This window comes from Megachile rotundata, chromosome 9, assembly GCF_050947335.1.
Source record: "Megachile rotundata isolate GNS110a chromosome 9, iyMegRotu1, whole genome shotgun sequence".
Lineage (NCBI taxonomy): Eukaryota > Metazoa > Arthropoda > Insecta > Hymenoptera > Megachilidae > Megachile > Megachile rotundata.
The window spans coordinates 12123283-12144174 of NC_134991.1; the positions used below are offsets into that span (position 1 = coordinate 12123283).

Consider the following 20892-nt stretch of genomic DNA (forward strand, 5'->3'; position numbering starts at 1 on the left):
TCAACAATGTTGTTCAATTTTACCGTGGTTGGCGATGACGTTGATGTGTGTTACTTTAGTGTCTGACTAAACGTGATTTGTACTACTTAATTTATATACTACTTAATGTATATGTATGTTCCATGTATTTTATTGTGTGTATTTTATGTTCTACATGTAATACAACTGTAACATGAAGTACTGAATTAGTTAGGTTAGGTAGGTTAGGTTTAGTGTCTGACTAAACGTGGTTTGTATTACTTGCTATGTCATACTACTTGATGTATATGTATGTTCCATGTATTTTATTGTGTGTATTTTATGTTGTACATGTAACACAGCTGTAACATGAAGTACTGAATAAGTTAGGTCAGGTTAGGTTAGGTTAGGTCAACATATGCATTATGTTCCATGTATTTTATGTTGTACATGTAACACAACTATAACACATGAAGTACTAAATTAGTTAGGTGAGGTAGAAATAATAAAATTATAAACATTTATGTAACCAGAATAATAAATGATGTTTTAACACTGATTCGAACATCAACAATCTTCACTGCACACAATGAATCCTCAGCAATAAAAACAAAACACAAAGAAAGATTAATGAAACGCAAAAATGGAGGTATCTAGGAAAGGTGTTAATAATCAAGTAGCCGGCAATTAATACGAAGCACGAACTTAATCACAGTTAATGAAATTTCTTGCACCTACCATTTCTCACTCGTCTTCCTCTCATAATCTAATTCTTCTTCAATTTTAATCCTTCCAATTAAATCTTATCCCGTTAAAATGTCAGCTTGCTACAAGACAAATTTATCTCTCACACCGACGAAATAAATTATCTATCCTCAAAAATTGTACATTTTTGCAAACCGAGAACAAATACAATTTTTAATGAATTATGCAATTTCTCGGTGAACAAATTACTTGCAGTAAAAAAACACAACTATCGAAACAAACGTGAAAAAGCCACAGATCGTTCGCAATAATATATCAATTTCAGAGAACGGAATCGTGCAAAGCTGTCGTTGCAGTTTAACACAATTACGGTCGGGTTATAAATGTCAAACGGCATAAAGCGTTCCTTTTTCGGCTGCATATGGCTACGATCCCCGATACTTCTGTATATGCGTTTCGACTAGAAACCACCCGGCCACGCCAAAGGGATTTTCGATAATAGCCGAATTTATGGTGGAACCAGAAGACCCCGCTTACGGGCAGAGCTTTTAACGCTGGGGCACGAACCGCTTTGCGATTTACGAGCGCCGAAGAAGACTAGTTTTGTCAATTGCGACTTCGAAAAGATTGTGAAAGGTGTGAATGTACTTTCAATGATGCGGAAATACCGCTGAAAGGTTTTGGGAGTGCTTTTGTATATTTCAATTTGTAGAAAAAGCATTAAATTCGGTGGTGGAGGAACTTGGAAAAAATAATATAGGATTCTTGCATATGCTGTTAGCTGTTATATTGGATTATTTATATCGCCACGTTGTGTTACATGCGCGTTGAGTTCGGTATGCGTTGAGCTCCCCTCACATTGAATTCTCTGTGCGTTCAATTTCTACGCGTAGGGATTCGGTGCGTGAGGAATTTCACGCGTAGAAATTCGGCTCACAAGGAATTCCACGCATAGAATTCCTCATGCACCGAAATTCTACGCTTGGAAATTCGACCCATAAGGAATTCCACGCGTAGGAATTCGGTGCATGAGGAATGCCATGCGTAGGAATTCCACGCGCTGAATTCCTTACGCACCGAATTTCTCACGCACCGAATTTCTACGCTTGGAATTCCACACGCGCCGAATCCCTACGCGTGGAATTCCTTATGGGTCAAATTTCCACGCGTAGGATTCCTCATGCATCGAAATTCCACGCGTGGAATTCCTTATGAGCGGAATTTCTACGCGTGGAATTCCTCACGCACCGAATCCCTACGCGTAGAATTCCTTATGGGCCAAATTTCCACGCGTAGGATTCCTCATGCATCGAAATTCCACGCGTGGAATTCCTTATGAGCGGAATTTCTACACGTGGAATTCCTCACGCACCGAATTTTTACGCGTGGAATTCCTTGTGAGCCGAATTTCTACGCGTTAATATTTCTACGCGCCGAATTTTCTACGCGCGGAATTCTCCACGCGCTGAATTCTCTATGCGCTGAATTCTCCACGCGCTGAATTCTCTACGCGTTGCATTCTCCACTGTACAGCCCGCACATCGTAATCTCTACTTATACTCTGTACGCGCTGTATCCCCACGCGCCATAATTTCCCACTCTTTACAGTCCTCACCTACTAAATCCTCACCGCCATATTCTCCACACGCCATGTTCCACTTATTATACTTCCAACCGACAAATTACTGCTCGTCAACCATATTATAACATCAACGACCCCTCACCGAAATTTTCAAGATACATCGTACAATAATTAACGACTCTCGTCCCCAATTTGTTCGATCAGCGACAATTCAAAGAGTTCCGTCGAGCATTCGTTTGATCGAGATAACGAAAAAAGAAGCGAAAGAACCGAAGTGGGTGGACAAGAGACAAAGGATCGGTTGTAGACGGTTTAAAAATGTCCCTCGTTACGATAGAAGGCGAGTCAGGCTGTAAACAGATTATACGTACGAAACCGGTGATAATTTATGTGCTTCGAGACCGAACAGCTCTACGATCCGTTGGACCCGGGATAAAAATCGTTCTCCGGGGCAATCGTCGGGCGAAAACTTTTCTGCGGTTTCTTGCTCGCTCGCTATGCATTACTCGACTCGAACTTTTGCTTCTGGTTCTCACGCGACGCGCTACCTGGAAATTATTAAGCGTTTCATGAACTTCTAACGGATATTACAATGACGCGGGCTCCTTCCGGCTATCCGTCATCCTCGAAATTTCGTGCGACGGGTCGTGCGTTTCAACTTTGAGCATCGAGATACCAAGGATTCATTCATGAAAATAATTTATTCATTCAACATCGCAATTTATTCGAAAACGTACATACAACAATCGCGCACCTCCCTGAGTCCCGAAATTAAATTTCAATTAGCGCTATCGCAACGACGCATCGTTCGGGGGTGAAATTTGTAATCTCGACGAATTATCCTTATCTCTTTGAAACGGGACATTCGTGCGTGAAAACGCTCTCGAAATGCGCGCCAAAATGAATTCCCTTTTATGAGAAAACTTAATGCTTTGCTGACACGAGGATTAAAGTCCGCGTCCCGCCGGCGGAAGTTAATTATGAACGAGACCGTGGACATCGAACGACAAAATGGCGGCGCGAAGAATGGGCGAGACGATTTATTATCATGCAAAGAAATACAGAAGGTTTACTTGCGTCACGAAATTTATGGAGTTGGTAAATTTATTATATAGTTGGTAAATCGAGACCACCCTCTTTTTGTTAGGACATTCAATAAGAGATCGATTTGATTTTTTGATGCACCGACGTGCTTTTGCGTGAAAGCTCGGTGAGAAATGTCGAGCACGAGAAGAACGCTAAAGGGTGTATCAAGAGTCTCCACCCTCCTCGTGCGAGACGAAGGGTGCAATTTAAACGCTCCTCGGATTTGACGAAGTGCTGTGGATGCTTGGTCCCACGAGTGCTGAAACGTCCTCGTCCTACGGCATTCTAATTATCGTCCCGGTTAACTGGGAAATTAATCGATGATATCACTATGTAACGATACTACGTAATCGGGGGACATCAAGTATTTAGCGGACATTTCGCGGAAGCGCATTCTGATTACCATGGGACTTGTGAAATAATCCGCAGGTGTAAATTACTAATTGGATGATTAAGGAATTTCACGAGTTGAGGTGTTAGCTGTTTGAAATTTTCCTAATTTTTGCAGGTGAAGGCTTTTGGATAGACACTGTTGCAGGTTCGTAAATTTTCGTGTTTTTTATTTAGTGAATTTTGCGAATGTTTAAGTTCTTCAATTTTTTAATTCTTAAATTTCTTAACATTCCCAAGTCTTTATTTTTATGCTCAATTTCTCAGATTGACAAATTTCTTAATGTTTAAGTTTCATAATTCTGCTTTTTCAAGTCTATAAAGCACCACGTTTATAGATGTTTATAGATTGTTAAATACAAAAGTACCCAAGGTACCAAATAAAAAATGGCAAGTAAAATTGCATGATTATAGATCGTTGAAATTATAGACTGTTAAATACAAAAGTACCCAAGGTTCCAAATAAAAAATTGCACACAAAATTGCATGATTATAGATCGTTGAAATTATAGACTGTTAAATACAAAAGTACCCAAGGTTCCAAATAAAAAATTGCACACAAAATTGCATGATTATAGATCGTTGAAATTATAGACTGTTAAATACAAAAGTACCCAAGGTTCCAAATAAAAAATTGCACACAAAATTGCATGATTATAGATTGTTGAAATTATAGATTGTTAAATGCAAAAGTACCCAAGGTTCCAAATAAAAAATTGCAACTAAAATTGCATGATTATAGATCGTTGAAATTATAGACTGTTAAATACAAAAGTACCCAAGGTTCCAAATAAAAAATTGCAAGTAAAATTGCATGATTCAAAAATTATTCCCTTTACCATTCTACTAATTCACCTTATCAATATTTCCCTTCAGAAACCATAGTAGCGAATTGCACTGACTGCCATAGGCGCACATTAATCCTGAAAACTAATCACCGCTTTCAAATCAATCTTACGCAAACAGCGGGTTAGAATTGCACGCGAGTGCGTGGTCCATCAGCACATTCGATATTAATCCTGCAACAGCCGCGATTTCTGATGCATCCAAAATACGCGGTTCTCGAAGCAAAGTATGAAAACAATGAAATCGGCAATTGCTATGAAAAGAGGGTAAAAGGTAACCGGTAGGAAAACACAGGGCCTACGAAGTGATTCATAACACGAGCGTCGCATAAATTGCTGGTGATATGTTGGCGCGCAATTAGGGTTTGCTAAATCGGCATTACTAATTAGATTTGGCGTACCGAGCTTGGCTGGCCGACCGAGCCGCCTCCTCGTTGTGCGTATAATTGATTCGAGTTTCAAACTAATCTATACCCACCAGGTCGCCTCTCGATGGTGATCGATAATCGTTCGCGAATGCTGCGGCCCCACGCGATCCACCTAAGACCCGTCAACCTTGTTGCGAGCTTGTTTTGCCATTCTGGGAAAATAATCGTGGTGATCTGTTATCTGATCATTGGAGGATTGTTCTTCTTTGGACCAGTTACACTACATGGTTTAATGAGTCGTTCATCAATGAATTAATATTTGCAGAACTTCTATAACTTGTTCATGATTAGGTATCTGATAGAAAGTCAAACATGATGTTACAGAAGGATTGTGCTGATGCTGTTTCATTTTGAACCACTCATCATAATTTGGGTAATGTGTCATCTACTGAGGTGTTAACACAGAGCCTTTGTAAAACTCTGAGAACTCTTGTACCTTGTTCATGATCAGCTGCTTGATACAAAGTCAAACTATGTTACAGAAGGATTGTGCTGATGCTGTTTCATTTTGAACCACTCATCATACTTTGGGTAATGTGTCATTCACTGAGGTGTTAACACAAACCCTTTGTAAAACTCTGAAAACTCTTGTACCTTGTTCATGATCAGCTACATAATACAAAGTCAAACATTATGTTACAGAAGGGTTGTACTGATCTTGTTCCTTTTTGAACCACTCATCTTAGTTTAGGTAATGTGTCATCTACTGAGGTGTTAACACAAAGCCTTTATAAAGCTTGCAAAACTTTTGTACCTTGTTCATAATCTACCTCATGTGAACTCAAACAGTACCTTACAGAATGATTGAACTAATTTTATTCCTTTTTGAACAACTTGTCCAACATAGTTTAGGTAATGAGTCAATCACCAAGATCTTAACATGAACCCTGTATAAAACTGTTGTACCTTGTTCATAATCATTTACCTCATATGAAGTCATTGTCTTAGAGATTGACATTTTTGAACAACTTGCCCATAGTGTAGCTAATGAGTCATCGAAGTATTAACACAATTTACATTGCAGTAACTATTTTGTTAAGTAAATAAACGTATCAGTAACTATTTTGTTAAGCAAATAAATGTATCAGTAACTATTTTAAAGCAAATAAATGTATCAGTCTATCGTTCAAAAGAGTTAGCAAAGCACAAACAGGTGATAAATGTCAAAATTCGACATCTGTCGAGTACTTAACGATCTAACAGCGATTACTCATCGATGATTATTCGAAGTGGAGCTAGTCAATTCGACAGACTGGTCAGACACTTTTCTCTGTACATTTCAGTATTATCTGCGCGTCCGTGACGGATAAATTGGTGGATAAAATCGAATGAAGATCAATCCATCGATGATCTGTCATTATGTCAGTCTATGAACTGGATGGATGAACGTTTTAATAGAAACGCTGATTTTCCGTCCGTTTTGTTCGCGGTTATAAAACTCATTAACGAGGTATCGTGACCGACATTACTCGCTCGAATTTCTGGCCGATAATGCGGTTCGCTTGTCTCGTTATTCTGTGTACGTTTGATCGTAAAAACTGCAGACTTTCAACATTTTATGTTCATTGATTTGAGTGGTGGGTTTTCTCTGGAGGGATTGGTACGGAAGTTTCATGGCTCGTTGCTTCTTAATTGTTAAATGAAGATAACGGTCTCGAAAGGTTACTGTTTTGTTAATTATTGACTTAATTCGGGGATCGACTTTTACAGTCGAGAAACAGCTCGTGACAAATTTAAATCGACCATCGTTGCAGCTCCATTTTTCGCTCTATTAACTTCCGTTTGGTCGTTTAATTAAGGAAAATGATTAATCGATGGCGAGTATTCGACGTGTAGTCCCTGAAAAGTTGAAATTTTACCTGTTACCGTGTATAATCGAATCTGTGTAGGAATGTATCGATTTGTCGCGTTATTGGTCATCGTTTACCGAGAACCAACGGGGGAAAAAACTGAAAATTAATCATCACTGCGATTCCGCTTTCAGTTTATTAGTTTCCTTTCGTTAGCCGTATCGGGAAAAAATGATTAATCGTCGGGGGATCTCGATAGCTAATTAATTGGAAGTTTCAGTCCATCGACGTACCTCATTATTCCACGTGACATCATTGAGCTGATATTCGACTTGTCAGTACCAGCGTATTCTCATTTTGATTACTGGATATGAGGACAAATATAGGTTTCGCGATCTGGAAATTTGATAGCTGAAATAATTTATGGATCAATAAAATAGAGTACTATTTTTAGTAAGTCAAGCAAAGCTTTTAACTTGAGAGCTCTTAGTTTTTAAACTTCAATCTGGTTGGTTATCATCCCATAGAAATCATGAATTATCTCGCGGACTAATTCAATTTGCGTCACACGGAAAAGTAATCAAAGTAATGACAGAAGTTAACGATTCGATTAGGTCCGATGTAACGATTAAAACTGCAGCAGGCCAGTTGATTAAATCGTGAGTAGAGCGAAGTGTACATCCAGTAATTGCAAAGTGACTTCTTTCTGCCGAAGCTCCTCCACGTCCACGCCGTAATTAGTTTGTCGAAGTATCGATAATGTAATTCCAGCTTTTAAAATAGCCATCGCGATCATCGTGGGAAAAATAAAAGATAATTTTCTTGCCGAGGTAATCCGAAGCAATCGAATTTGATCGACGAAAACTCTCGATCGATCTGCTCGTTGATGCAAATTATACGATTAAGCGACAATTTATCGTATTAATTAACCTCGTCGTAGTTTAGAAAGAAATATTTCATACGTCGGTTATATCAAAGACGTTCCTGCGGGTAATTCAATGTCTTTGATGTGCAACATCCCGAGAGAGCATTTGAAATTTATGATGTTGGTTTCAGCGATCGTTTGACCAATAATAACCACCGAGTGATTTGATCAGGCGTGTGAACCACGGCTCAAAGCGTTCTCAGTGAATACATTTATCGACTCGTTTCTTATTGATATTGACAACCTCGTTCTTGTTACTGTACGATCCGACGTAATTCAATTATTATCAATCCACGATTATCGGCGTTAGATTGATCGAAACTCTCGGTTGATCAAGTGAGAAATAATTCTGTCAATAACTGTTCGATTTGATCAACTTTCGCAGTGTTGAAAGACACTTCATCTGGTACTCAATATATCTAGTGCCATGGTAGTGACTCAATATAAGGATGACAAAAGTTTAGATCACAAAAAATTAATATTAAAATCAAATGAAAAAATAATGCAGCAAGAGTGGGAAACGTCTTTTATACATTGACTAGTAGAATAGGTCAATACATGGTCAGACATTAAGTAGAAATATGATCTACTAAAGTGTGACTGGTCAGACAAGTAGTATATGTCCCTGATCAGACAAGTAGAATATGTCACCGATCAGACAAGTAGTATTAACCACTGTTACACTCAAGCAGACGAATGACTCTGGTCAGACAAGTAGTATATATCACTCATCAGACAAGTAGAATATGTCATCGATCAGACAAGTAGTATTAACCACTGCTACACTCAAGCAGACGAATGACACTGGTAAGACAAGTAGTATATATCACTCATCAGACAAGTAGAATATGTCACTGATCAGCCAAGTACTATAAACCACTGCTACACTCAAGCAGACGAATGACACTGGTCAGACAAGTAGTATATATCACTCATCAAACAAGTAGAATATGTCACCGATCAGACAAGTAGTATAAACCAATGCTACGCTCAAGCAAACGAATGACACTGGTAAGACAAGTAATATATGTCACTGATCGGACAAGTAGAATATGTCACCGATCAGACAAGTAGTATAAACCACTGCTACACTCAAGCAGACGAATGACACTGGTAAGACAAGTAGTATATGTCACTCATCAGACAAGTAGAATATGTCATCGATCAGACAAGTAGTATTAACCAATGCTACGCTCAAGCAAACGAACGACACTGGTCAGACAAGTAGAATATGTCACTGATCAAACAAGTAGTATGAGACCTCCATTAACAAACAAATAATCTACGATCATAAATCTAACAAATACTGCAATTCTGTCAATATTTCTACGTTTCAAAAGCTGAACACCAAATTTTTGTTCCCTGTTCCAAACAAACGAATTTATATAACACGAATGAGATTTTTTTGAATGTAAACAGCAGAAACATTTTTGCGTTACGATATTACCTTCCGCGAAATAAAAGTTACCATTGTTGCGCTACCTTTTACGTAATGGACTCTGTGACGACCCATAAGCCGAGCATTCTGTTACGTTTTATTAACACTTTTTCATTTAACGGTGCCCGTATCTTTTTTATGTTATTCGCGCACAGAGATAATACTTTCATTTAACAATACGAGGTTGTTTCAGAGTTGCAACGGTTGTTTAGTTAGACTGCCCGGTGAGGTTGCATAGAAATTGCACATTTTTCAGTGCGTTCATTGAACGAGATTTATTGAATATCGAACAATCGATCTTACAAGAACCATACACAGCTTGTTAAAAATAGTACTTCTCTATTCACAGAATACCACTTTTCTCGTTACATGCTGAGACTCAACCCCTCAAAGAGAACCACTTTTCCCGTTAATTGGAAACCGTATCCAGTACACTCTTCTGACAGGTACGTATGTTAATCTATCAATTATTCCTTTGACAATCTTGCATGCAAACATTGATGAGAACTCGAGGAACAGTCGGATTAATCTCGACCCTCTTCTACGTACGATCCTTTGAAAACTTATTCCGCCATTTCGATTTGCTTTGCTTTTTCGATTAGTACTCTGCGATTCATTAACTTTTTCTGGGCGATTATTGCGCAAGGTTTGAACGCATACTATTCTATCTATACCTAAACTCGAACATAGACCGAAATCGAATTTTCGCCTGCAGATTCTTCGTGTGAAACTTCTGCAGCATCATCGCGCCGTAAAACTTCTGCAAATCGTCGACCTTCCAATGCAGCGAGGCTTCCTTTACGGTCAATGGTAGACAATTCCACGGTGCCCATTCCTCCTCCTTCCGAAATCTCACCAATCTCAACTGATCCAAACGATCATCCTCCGAGATCGCGGACTTCCCGTGCCAAATGTCGTTCACCAAATGATAGACAAGTTTCTCATCAACCACGAACGCCAAACTACTGTAACACCTCATCTTAGTTTCCCTGCGTCTAACATCTCGAAGCAACATCTCGTACTGTCCATATACAACCCGAGGACCCTTAGAGATCCTCATGTACAAGCAATAATTACAACAAGAACGTCGTACAAATTTTTCCTCCGGCAGTAATCTGTTGCAGCTCCTGCAAACGATTTTACGAGCAAATGTAGAGTGTCGGAAGTCTTCGAAGTCGTTCATGAGGGAGTTCCTAGCTAATTCCAGGAAGGCCATCTTCGATCGCTCTCTCAGCCAGTTTAATTTACTCCGGCGAATATTACGAGTGAGAAGACCGACCTCCTGGTCCAGCAAACGTATCAACTCGTCGGACGTCCTGCAAGTGTGGGGCTCAACCTCGTTCCTGAGACGTGACAACGTCTTTATGCGATCCCCGATCGATACGTCCTCCCTGGACAACTCGTCGAACGCGTCCCTGAACCAACGAGCTCGCTGCACCCGAAGGGTATCCACCAAGATCGGTTCGTCACGGTTGTTCTTCCATAGAACAGGCTTCGACAACTCGTCCAGGAACTTCCTGCACGTCCTCTCCTTCCTACTTCGTTTCGCCGTCGTTTTCATCGCGTCGATCGCTCGCAATAGTTCCACCTCCTTCGACAGGATTAGACCGGAAAACGCGATCCTGGCCGGCTCGAACAGCTGCGAGCTCGCCCTCTCTGTTTCATGGATTCGCCAACGGTCCACGAGATTGTACAGCAACTCGAAGTCCGTCCTCGTTCTCGGCCACGTGCGGTTTAGTATCACGAAATCCTGGCTATCGTACCACTCCTCTACTTGATGCTCTTCCGTGTTCCCGACGCGTACCGGAAGTGGCGCGGTTTGCCCACGCCGTAACCTGTAACCAGTGTTCGACGGATGTTTCGACAGGTGTTCGATACGATTTTTGTTCGTTAAGTTTATTGGTGGAAGTTGGGGTACTGGGTTCTGGATGGAGGTACATCGAGGAGATACTGAATTTTGAGACGAGGACTTTAAATTTTTTAATTTTGCAAGTTAGGATGTCGGAATCTTGAGATGTTGGATTATTTGGAACTATTGTGGTATTCTATTTTACTTAACCCTTTGCACTCGAAGATAAACAAACAGCAACTTTAAAACTTACTAGTTAAAAAGTTAAATGAAGTCCTTTGAGGTTATCTCTACTCATAATTTCCACTATTGTTTTACTATATTTGTACATCACGCGAGTCATATTATAGAATCAGTATTAAAGAAAATGGCGACTGAGTCACCTCTCGAGCGCAGAGGGTTAATATTTGATATTCTTAGAACAGTGAAAAAATAATATTTCTTTTCGAATGAAATTTCATGGCAATTTCGCTAAAAGTGTACGTTGTGGACTTAACCTCGACTATTCCGAAACTCTGATTAGTCTAATAAACTTAACGCAAAGCTAACGGCTATCAAGCAGGTAAAGTTAGTTGGCAACTTTGTTCCACTCGCAACACAGTGGTGCTTAAAAAATTCCGCGATCAGTATAACTGTGGGTTAAGTTGTCCCATGCTTTGGAGAAATAAAAACTTCGTTTCATTAAGGGCATAATGATGGAACATTCCAACTTCGGCCATGAAGGGGAACATTCGCCAACTTCCACGTTTACTTGAACTTGCATCGTTGTTTCACCTGTAAAACCTCTGTATCTTTACGACGCTGTTCAGGATCCTCTCGTCGACGGGATCCTGGCGAGATCCAGGGGATTGCCGTGAATGACTGCTGGCTTCTAAGAGCCTGTCCCGAACATCGGGAAAGAAATTCACCTGCAACCCCACGTCGCGTTGCATGTCCGTAAATTTGTCGACTGTAAACTCCGTCTGCGCTCTTTTCTCCGCGGTCCTTTCGTTTTTGTCGGTCTGCGTGTACACGTTGTAATAGAGTTTCCCGGTAACTTTGCTCCTCCAGCCGCCCAGAAATGGCCTCGATCTCTCTGTTCGAACGGTCACCGCCATGATGACGGAATCGCACCTACGAGGAAAAAAACTTTGAAAGGATAACCGTACAGAATAATGGTAATGCGGGTAGTAAAAGAAATTACCGTGACACGGTTTAAAGGATTCGCCCCGAGGACCATTCGTTGTTTTACAATTCAGAAGGACTTGGGGATACAAAATTGGCCGACGGTTGGCATCGAGATAAGCTTGTTTTCCACAGAATCGCTGTAGACGAATCTTCGTTAATTATTGCTCTGACCTAGATTTTTTCTTGCTTTTTGTAATTCTGCCAAGCTACGAACTTTTGACGGGGGAGCTTATGCTGGCTGATTAAGGGGTTATTTTTCATATTTTTGAATGTCGGAATGAAAGGTGTAGATACATCAATTTGAAGCTTAAGGTTGTACAATGTGACTGTATAATTATTTTAGGAATATTTGATATGAACAAGTGGAAACTGGATATTGTTTGATGAATAATAAGAAAGCTGTTAGGTAACCTACTATTTGCATCAATGAAAAATTATCCATTTTATGTCAAGAAAACCAATGAAACATTTATGCAATTATTTTCAGTAAACTTTAAGCTTTAAATTGATGCATCATAAGTGGTATTTAAGAATACTTTTCTGTCATGAATTTTAAACTGAAACTCAATGTTTAAAAATCAACAATGATCCACTTAACGTATGTGCAATGCGAACGCTAACGGAGCACCAGCCATTTTGTATGAAGAATCGTAAAGGTGCATCTACATAGTCATTTTCAGTAAGCTTTAAGCTTTAAATTGATGTATCATAAGTGATATTTAAGAATACTTTTCTGTCACGAAATCCTATCAGACATTCTACGTTTCAAAATTCACAGTTCAATGTACGACATCATAAATCTATCATTCTTCATTTTGTTCTAATACTAAACCGAAAATTGTCAGCAAATATTCAGCTCGAGGTATCTCTGGAATTTACACGAGATCCATAATTTAGTGTGCTGGGTAAACGCGACTGTAAATCGTAGTTACAAGTGAATCGCAAACTAACGGTCACGTGATGCAGCGTAAACAAGAGCCGATGACACGACGATCCACGTGGTGCATTGTAAACATAACCACGTGCCATCAGCAGACATGTAGCCCAATGTAAATGCAATCGCGCAACATTAGAAATCACGTAATGTAAACGGAGCATCGTGATGTTGGCAGCCTCATAAAGCAACGGGAACAGAAACCAGCGCGGTGCTAAAGACACCCATGTTCTACTTCTATCATGCTGGTACTATCGGAATTTCATGTGTATGCACCGATCTGAATGAATTTCATTAATCTACGAACCTGTAGTAATTTGGGATTGGATGTTGGGAATGTTGGTATAGGGCAGGGATTCGGAGTTGAAATTTTTGTATTTTAAAATTGTCAAAGTTGAAATTTTTGAATTAGAAAATTTTTTAAGTTGAAATTTTCAGATTCCAAAATTGCCAAAGTTAAAATTTTCAAATTACAAAATTCCCAAATTCTAAGGTTCCCAAATTCCAAAATCCCCAAATTCGAAAACCACCAAATTCCAAAATCCCCAAATTCCAAATTCCTCAAATTCCAAATTCCCCAAATTCCACAAATTCCAAATTCCCCAAATTCCAAATTCCCCAAATTCCAAATTCCACAAATTCCAAATTCCCCAAATTCCAAATTCCCCAAATACCAAATTCCCCAAATTCCAAATTCCCCAAATTCCAAATTCCACAAATTCCAAATTCGCCAAATTCCAAATTCCCCAAATTCCAAATTCCACAAATTCCAAATTCCACAAATTCCAAATTCCACAAATTCCAAATTTCCCAAATTCCAAATTCCCCAAATTCCAAATTCCCCAAATTCCAAATTCCCTAGATCCCAAATTACCCAGATCCCAAATCCCCAAAATTCCAAATTTCCCAGATCCCAAATTCCCCCAATTCCAAATTTCCCCAATTCCAAATTCCCCAAATTCCAAATTTCCTAGATCCAAAATTACCCAAATTCCAAATTCCCTAGATCCCAAATTACCCAGATCCCAAATCCCCCAAATTCCAAATTTCCCCAATCCCAAATTCCCCAAATTCCAAATTCCCCCAATTCCAAAATCCCCAAATTCCGATTTCCCCAAATTCCAAATTTCTCCAATTCCAAATTCTCCAAATTCCAAAATCGCCAAATTGCAAATTGCTTAGATCCCAAATTCCCCAGATCCCAAATCCTCCAAATCCTAAATTCCCCCAATTCCAAATTCCCCCAATTCCAAAATCCCCAAATTCCAAATTCCCCAAATTCCAAATTCCCCAAATTCCAAATTCCAATTTCCCTAAATTCCAAATGTCCCAAATTCCAAATGTCCCCAATTCCAAATTCCCCAAATTCCAAATTTTCAATCCCGAAAAGTACTTTCAAACATCTAAATTCCCAAATTACTTTTGTCCTGAAACGGCAATATACCGAGAGGCCAACATAACATTGACTACATTTGAATTTGAGTGCTAGACACAAAAGTGAACGTCAAGCTCATTTCGAAACGGCGCTAATCATCGAAAAGAACATGAAGGCCCTGGCTGTCGGTAATTAAGCAGACCACGTAAATATTAACGCGTCAATCATCGACGTTCGCATGTAGCACCATAAATTCTGCTATAAACGTAGCATATCGGCGATCGCTCAGCGAGGCATAAATTTCATCGTAAACGAGCACGGAACAGCGTAAATTTGATCATAAATAAATGTATAGCGAGCGTAAACTCGATCGCAAATAAGTTGAACGGGCAGGAAAATGTCGATATATTAATCATAAACACGGCTCGCGATTTATTGAAATTCGACGAATTAATATTTAAAAAACTGAAACGCCGGGTTTAAACTCTCGTACGATATTTACATTGTTTCGTGATTGAAAAATAATCTTCTTTCGGAAAATAATAATATATTATTCCGTGAAAAATAATGGAAATATGAAACGTATAGACACGGTTCGTTCATCGAAGGTTTTCACGCGACACACACGCGAGACAGCATTTTCCGCCTTTTATACATTATTTAACGTGCAAAAGGAAGCACAGGGTTGCTAAAAGACGCCCCGAATATAGAACTGTTCGAGCAAACCGCTCGAGGCATCGAAGAAATGCAAAAAGGGAATCGTCGATATAAAAGCTTCGTCTCTGTTAACGTATGTACCTACAGAATCTCTGAGACTACGCTTTTATCATCATTCCGCTATCGGGATTAACACCTTTTTTCAAATTTAAATATAAATACCCTGAAACAATATTTCCCCGCTTGATGCGATAACGGTACGATGAAATTTCGTTTGAATTTATACGCGAAAAATTTCCGGGGTCTTTGAAATGACGTTAACGAGCGAAATCGAGCGCGAAATTGTTACTCTCAATGCACAATCGATGAAATATATCATATTTTGATTGCTTTTAGTTTTCCAGTTTAGTACTTTTTCAATAGCTCCAATTTTTCGACTCCGTTTCATTTTTCGCGAATTAGTTTATATTAATCGTCGAATAGAACGTTCTATTGGTTATACGATTGGTTATTTGGACGCGTGGTAATAGTGCGTTGTGATTTGGACTCGTGGTGAACGCGTGGTAAATTGGCTGAGTGACGATACAATACATAGAAATTTGGACGAATGATTTAGGCTCTTGGCAATACTACGCGTGGTAGCAAAAGATGCAGGAATTTAGAGCGCGTGGAGATACAACGTAATTTAGTCGCGTGATAATTTACCCTCATGGCGATAGAATCATGCGTAATAATTTTAACTCGTGGTGATACAACACGTGGTAAATTGAGTGAGTGACGATACAATACATAGCAACTTGAACGCATTGGCAATACAACGCGTGGTAGCAAAAGATGCAGGAATTTAGAGCGCGTGGAGATACAACGTAATTTAGTCGCGTGATAATTTACCCTCATGGCGATAGAATCATGCGTAATAATTTTAACTCGTGGTGATACAACACGTGGTAAATTGAGTGAGTGACGATACAATACATAGCAACTTGAACGCATTGGCAATACAACGCGTGGTAGCAAAAGATGCAGGAATTTAGAGCGCGTGGAGATACAACGTAATTTAGTCGCGTGATAATTTACCCTCATGGCGATAGAATCATGCGTAATAATTTTAACTCGTGGTGATACAACACGTGGTAAATTGAGTGAGTGACGATACAATACATAGCAACTTGAACGCATTGGCAATACAACGCGTGGTAGCAAAAGATGCAGGAATTTAGAGCGCGTGGAGATACAACGTAATTTAGTCGCGTGATAATTTACCCTCATGGCGATAGAATCATGCGTAATAATTTTAACTCGTGGTGATACAACATATGGTAAATTGAGTGAATGACGATACAATACATAGCAACTTGAACGCATTGGCAATACAATGCGTGGTAGCAAAAGATGCAGGAATTTAGAGCGCGTGGAGATACAACGTACTAATTTAGTGATGTATTGCGTGGTAATTTACTCTCATGAAGATATAATCACATGGTGATATGTAATAATAAAATCGGTGATTTAGAAATGTAATAATACAGAAAGGAGCCGAACATAAAACAATTTAAGCACGTGACAACACAGAACGTGAAAATTTCATGGCGATATAACGCATGGCAATCTAACGCCATAGAGATTTAACTCGATTTAACTCGAAACGATTTAACTCGATTCACCCTTCGAATTGCAATAGTAACATTGTTGCTACAGCCTCATAACTCAATATACAACCCTATTACAGAAACAAAAGAAACAATAACAGAACAACGATCCGAAAGTTTTCCCCAATGGAAATTCGGACACAAATCAAAACGGTACAGCAAAAAAAGCTACGATAATAAAAAAAAAGCAAATCCTCGACGACCCGAAGGCTCGAACCGCAATAAATACAAATCTACTGTATATTCCGACTCACCCCGTGTGTTTTAAAACGCCCCGGCTCGTCCTGTATCGCTTATCTCCTCATAAATTACTTTTATAACGTTCTTGTTTATATCGAACGTGTCCCGCGATTATTCATCGTTCGTTTCAGCGTGTCGCGACGAATCGTTGGTCGTCAACGTGGAAATTTATCGTAACTACCGCTGTCCACGATGTCGGATCATAAATCGAGCCGGTAAGGCTTCACATTTTAAGATAACTCTTGTATCAGACTTATAGATATATAAACTAAATAAAAGAACGGAAACAACGAGACAAGAAAAGGACGAACACGAAGCTTTTAATGCGACGCAGTCCATATAGGAGAAAGCTCTGCACCAATCGAAAGCTCATAGCCTTAAATCCAGCGTTGCCAATGGCAACCTGCTTGGTCGATCGGTCAAAAGCACTTTCTACTCCATTATTTTTCGATTTTATGTACCTCAAAGAACTACCTTACTTCCGCTACAAATTCTGCATTTTTTCTTTTCATTCTGCGGAACTCTTTTTTTATTGTTCGTGATTGCATCTAGATCATGAGTGTTGTTGGCCAAAGAAACTTTGTTCGAGTAGTTCGTTATTTCCAGTAGGGGTGAATTCTTGAACCGAGACTGAAATCTCAAAAAGTAGTAGAAAACTATTTGATACATTCTTCATTTCATGAGATATCAGTACTCAATTTGTTTATTTGATGCAAGAGATTCTGCAAGTTTTTATCAAAGTACAGCCTTTTATTTTCTTAATTTATTACTCAGATCTCAAAAGAAAGAATCCAAAATATTTCACGTAAATTGATAATCGTCCACTTTGACCGCCGGTTCATACACCAGTTTCTTCTCAATGCTATGAAACGTTTCCCGATATTCTTCTTCAAATTGCTTCAAGGACCTGCAACGCATTTAATCAATACATCATTCTTGTCTATCAATGAAAGAGTCTCTCACAGTTTATCAATGTTCGCAAGAACGCTTGCACGTACTTGAACTGATTCTTCGCCAATTGATGGTACAATAGAACTCGCTCGAGTAGATGCTTCGAGTACATAGAAGAGAGATCTTTAATCTTGCAATGAACTTCAGCCTCCTCTTCAGTTAACAGGATACAGTTCCACGGTGACCAATCTTCGTCTACGTTGTATCGGACCATTCTCAACACGAAAAGATCCTTATTCTCGCTCACGATCGAACGAGTATGCCAAATGTTATATACTAAATGATACATGTCGTGTTTTTGCATTACAAATGCAATCGCGGATGAGGACTCTTTGCTTCTCTCTTGAGACCGAACGCAGTTCAGCAGAAATATGTACGGTTCGTAGTTCACGTGTAGTGTGTTTCGTTCACGTAACCAGGTACAATCTGAAAATATTATTTAGTGATCATTTTAGTACAATTTAATTGACGATATAACGCGTAGCAACACAACGTGTTGATACTCTAACGCGTAGTAATTGAGTGTGCGAATATCTAGCGCGTAGTAATTCAACGTGTAAATACCTAGCGTGTAGTAATTTAGCGAGTGAATATCTAACGCGTTAAAATCCTAATGCTTGGTGATACAACGCGTAGTAAAACACAACATGTTGGTACTCCAACGCATAGTAATTTAGTGTGTGAATATCTAGCGCGTAGTAATTAAACGTGTAAATATCTAGCGCGTAGTAATTAAACGTGTAAATATCTAGCGCGTAGTAATTTAGTGTGTGGATATCTAACGCGTTAAAATTCTAATGCTTGGTGATACAACGCGAAGTAACTTAGTGTGCGAATATCCAGCGCGTAGTAATTCAACGTGTAAATATCTAGCGCGTAGTAATTCAACGTGTGAGTATCTAGCGCATAGTAATTCAACGTGTAAATATCTAGCACGTAGTAATTTAATGTGTGAATATCTAACGCGTTAAAATTCTAATGCTTGGTGATACAACGCGTAGCAACACAACATGTTGGTACTCTAATGCATAGTAACTTAGTGTGTGAATATCTAGCGCGTAGTAATTCAACGTGTGAATATCTAGCGCGTAGTAATTCAACGTATAAATATCCAGCGCGTCATAATCCAACGTGTGGATATTTAACACATTAAAATTCTAATGCTTGGCAATACAACGAAATCTACTATGTAACAATATAAATAATAATTTAGCAAAAATCCCCTATATCAGAATAAAAATAACACGGGATTGTACCAACACAAGTAGACAACTTCGTCAGCCTCCCATGAACCGTGAATTTGTGACTGGGTAGCAATCTCGAGCAACTGCGACATACTTTCGTGTTCTTCTCCACAGGTTCACGTAATTTCTCATCATCCACATTCTTGCAGAAATGTTCATGATCATCAACGCAACAACAGGAATGTGACGATCGTACAAAGTACAAATAATCATCTGTGTAATCAAAATAAATTCTTGCATCAATTTAAACTTTTAAAGCACATAAAATGTTTCTTACACAGTATTCTTCCCCGAAAGTAATCCAGCGACATGCCTCTCATGCCTCTCGTTAAATAGGCTAACTCCTGGTCCAAATGTCGAATGAGATTTATTGCAGCAACACAATTGTGCACTTCCAAAGATTTCTTCAGCATTGCCAGGATCTCTATACGTTCTCCTCGAGTGACGTTGTATTTCATCAACGAATCGTAGATCATTTTTAATTCTCGTGCTTTCTGATTCCTCATAGTGTCCACTTGCACTAGCTTGTCTTTGTAACCGTGCCAAGTAATGGGTTTACAGTTAATCGTGATAAATCTCACGCGTTTTTTGTTCCTGTATCTTCTCTTTACTTCCTGTCGCTTTTGATCGATCACCCTGAACATTTCTACCGTTTTGTCTAAGATCACGTAACTTTCTGCGCTTCTGGCAGCTCTGAAGAAACGTTTCTTCGTGCACTCGAGACGATCGAGTCTCCACTTCTCGACCAGATCGTACAACATGTCGAAGTCTAATTGAGATTTTGGATTGATTCGCCTTAAAATTTGTTGCTGATGTCTTTTCCTGAAAAGGACGTGGAAGAAAATTGGTGAAGAATTGAAGAATTGGTGTAAGAATGCAACCTAAATAGATTATAACATCGTACCTATAAATTAACGACTTTTCTAGCTCGTACATCCTGCAATCCTCGACCAGTTCCCGATACTGTTTAGCATATTTCCTAATGTTCTTCAACAATATGTACCATCTATAATTTCTCTGAATAATTCTCGCTTTTCCATCGTAATCTAATCGCAGCATCATTTCTTCGTACGTTTCATAAGGTTTGGACGTCAAATATTTATCTGACGCGCTTGATATAAAACAATCTGGTCTAAATGAAAGAACGGATTATTAAGGAAAGAAGATGTTTCGACAGCGAGGTATTCGTGCTAAAAAGAGATACTCTATCGCGAACAAGATACAGAGGTTTCTTCATCTTAAAACGCGGAGGGATTCTATGGAGATCTTGCTTTAAGTTGAACGATAAGGAAAGATATTGCTTCATCAAGAAAATGAAACTTCTTGACGCCCAGATACCAAAGTAGAATATCGTACCGCCACATTTGTGTTGGATGACGACACGGTGTCTGCGTGGATACCTCTACCGTTGCAATATATTGCACCATTCTACTGCAAGTGTTTTTTTTCGGCATCCTCAACGGCCCCGTTTGAGATTCCGCATTTAAATATTCTAATTTAGTGATTTTGTGCCTCCATCCGCCCAAGTACGGTTTCTTTATTCTCCGATCCTCCGTCTTCCAGGATGAACAGCAAACCATCTTGAGATTCGTGTGATTTCGAATTCGTTAAAAATAATTTATTCGGTACAGCAACAAAATCTTTTATTCGACTTCAGAAAATAATAGGTTGTACAGCGA

The 20892-nt window shown here is 39.1% G+C and overlaps 2 protein-coding genes across 4 annotated transcripts; both read right to left on the reverse strand.

The window, feature by feature from the left end:
• Positions 1-9407: 9407 nt before the first annotated feature.
• Positions 9408-13572, reverse strand: LOC100881936 (IQ motif and ubiquitin-like domain-containing protein). Of its 2 annotated transcripts, XM_012289264.2 has the most exons (3): positions 12180-13572; positions 11771-12109; positions 9408-10982 (listed from the first exon to the last, which is right to left on the reverse strand). In XM_012289264.2, the coding sequence occupies exons 2-3, from the start codon at positions 12091-12093 to the stop codon at positions 9812-9814; spliced, it is 1494 nt and encodes a 497-aa protein (XP_012144654.2). In that variant the 5' UTR covers positions 12094-12109; positions 12180-13572; the 3' UTR covers positions 9408-9811. The 2 variants fall into 2 exon arrangements, with proteins under 2 accessions (XP_012144654.2, XP_012144653.2); XM_012289263.2 differs by having other exon boundaries at positions 11771-13572.
• A 4175-nt stretch (positions 13573-17747) lies between these two features.
• LOC100875078 (IQ motif and ubiquitin-like domain-containing protein) lies at positions 17748-20874 on the reverse strand. Of its 2 annotated transcripts, none has more exons than XM_003705001.3 (6): positions 20570-20874; positions 20118-20345; positions 19491-20035; positions 19226-19426; positions 18017-18395; positions 17748-17925 (listed from the first exon to the last, which is right to left on the reverse strand). In XM_003705001.3, exons 1-6 carry the CDS (start codon positions 20791-20793, stop codon positions 17820-17822), a joined length of 1683 nt encoding a protein of 560 aa, XP_003705049.2. In that variant the 5' UTR covers positions 20794-20874; the 3' UTR covers positions 17748-17819. The 2 variants fall into 2 exon arrangements, with proteins under 2 accessions (XP_003705049.2, XP_012144660.2); XM_012289270.2 differs by having other exon boundaries at positions 20118-20340; positions 20570-20659.
• Positions 20875-20892: the final 18 nt, after the last annotated feature.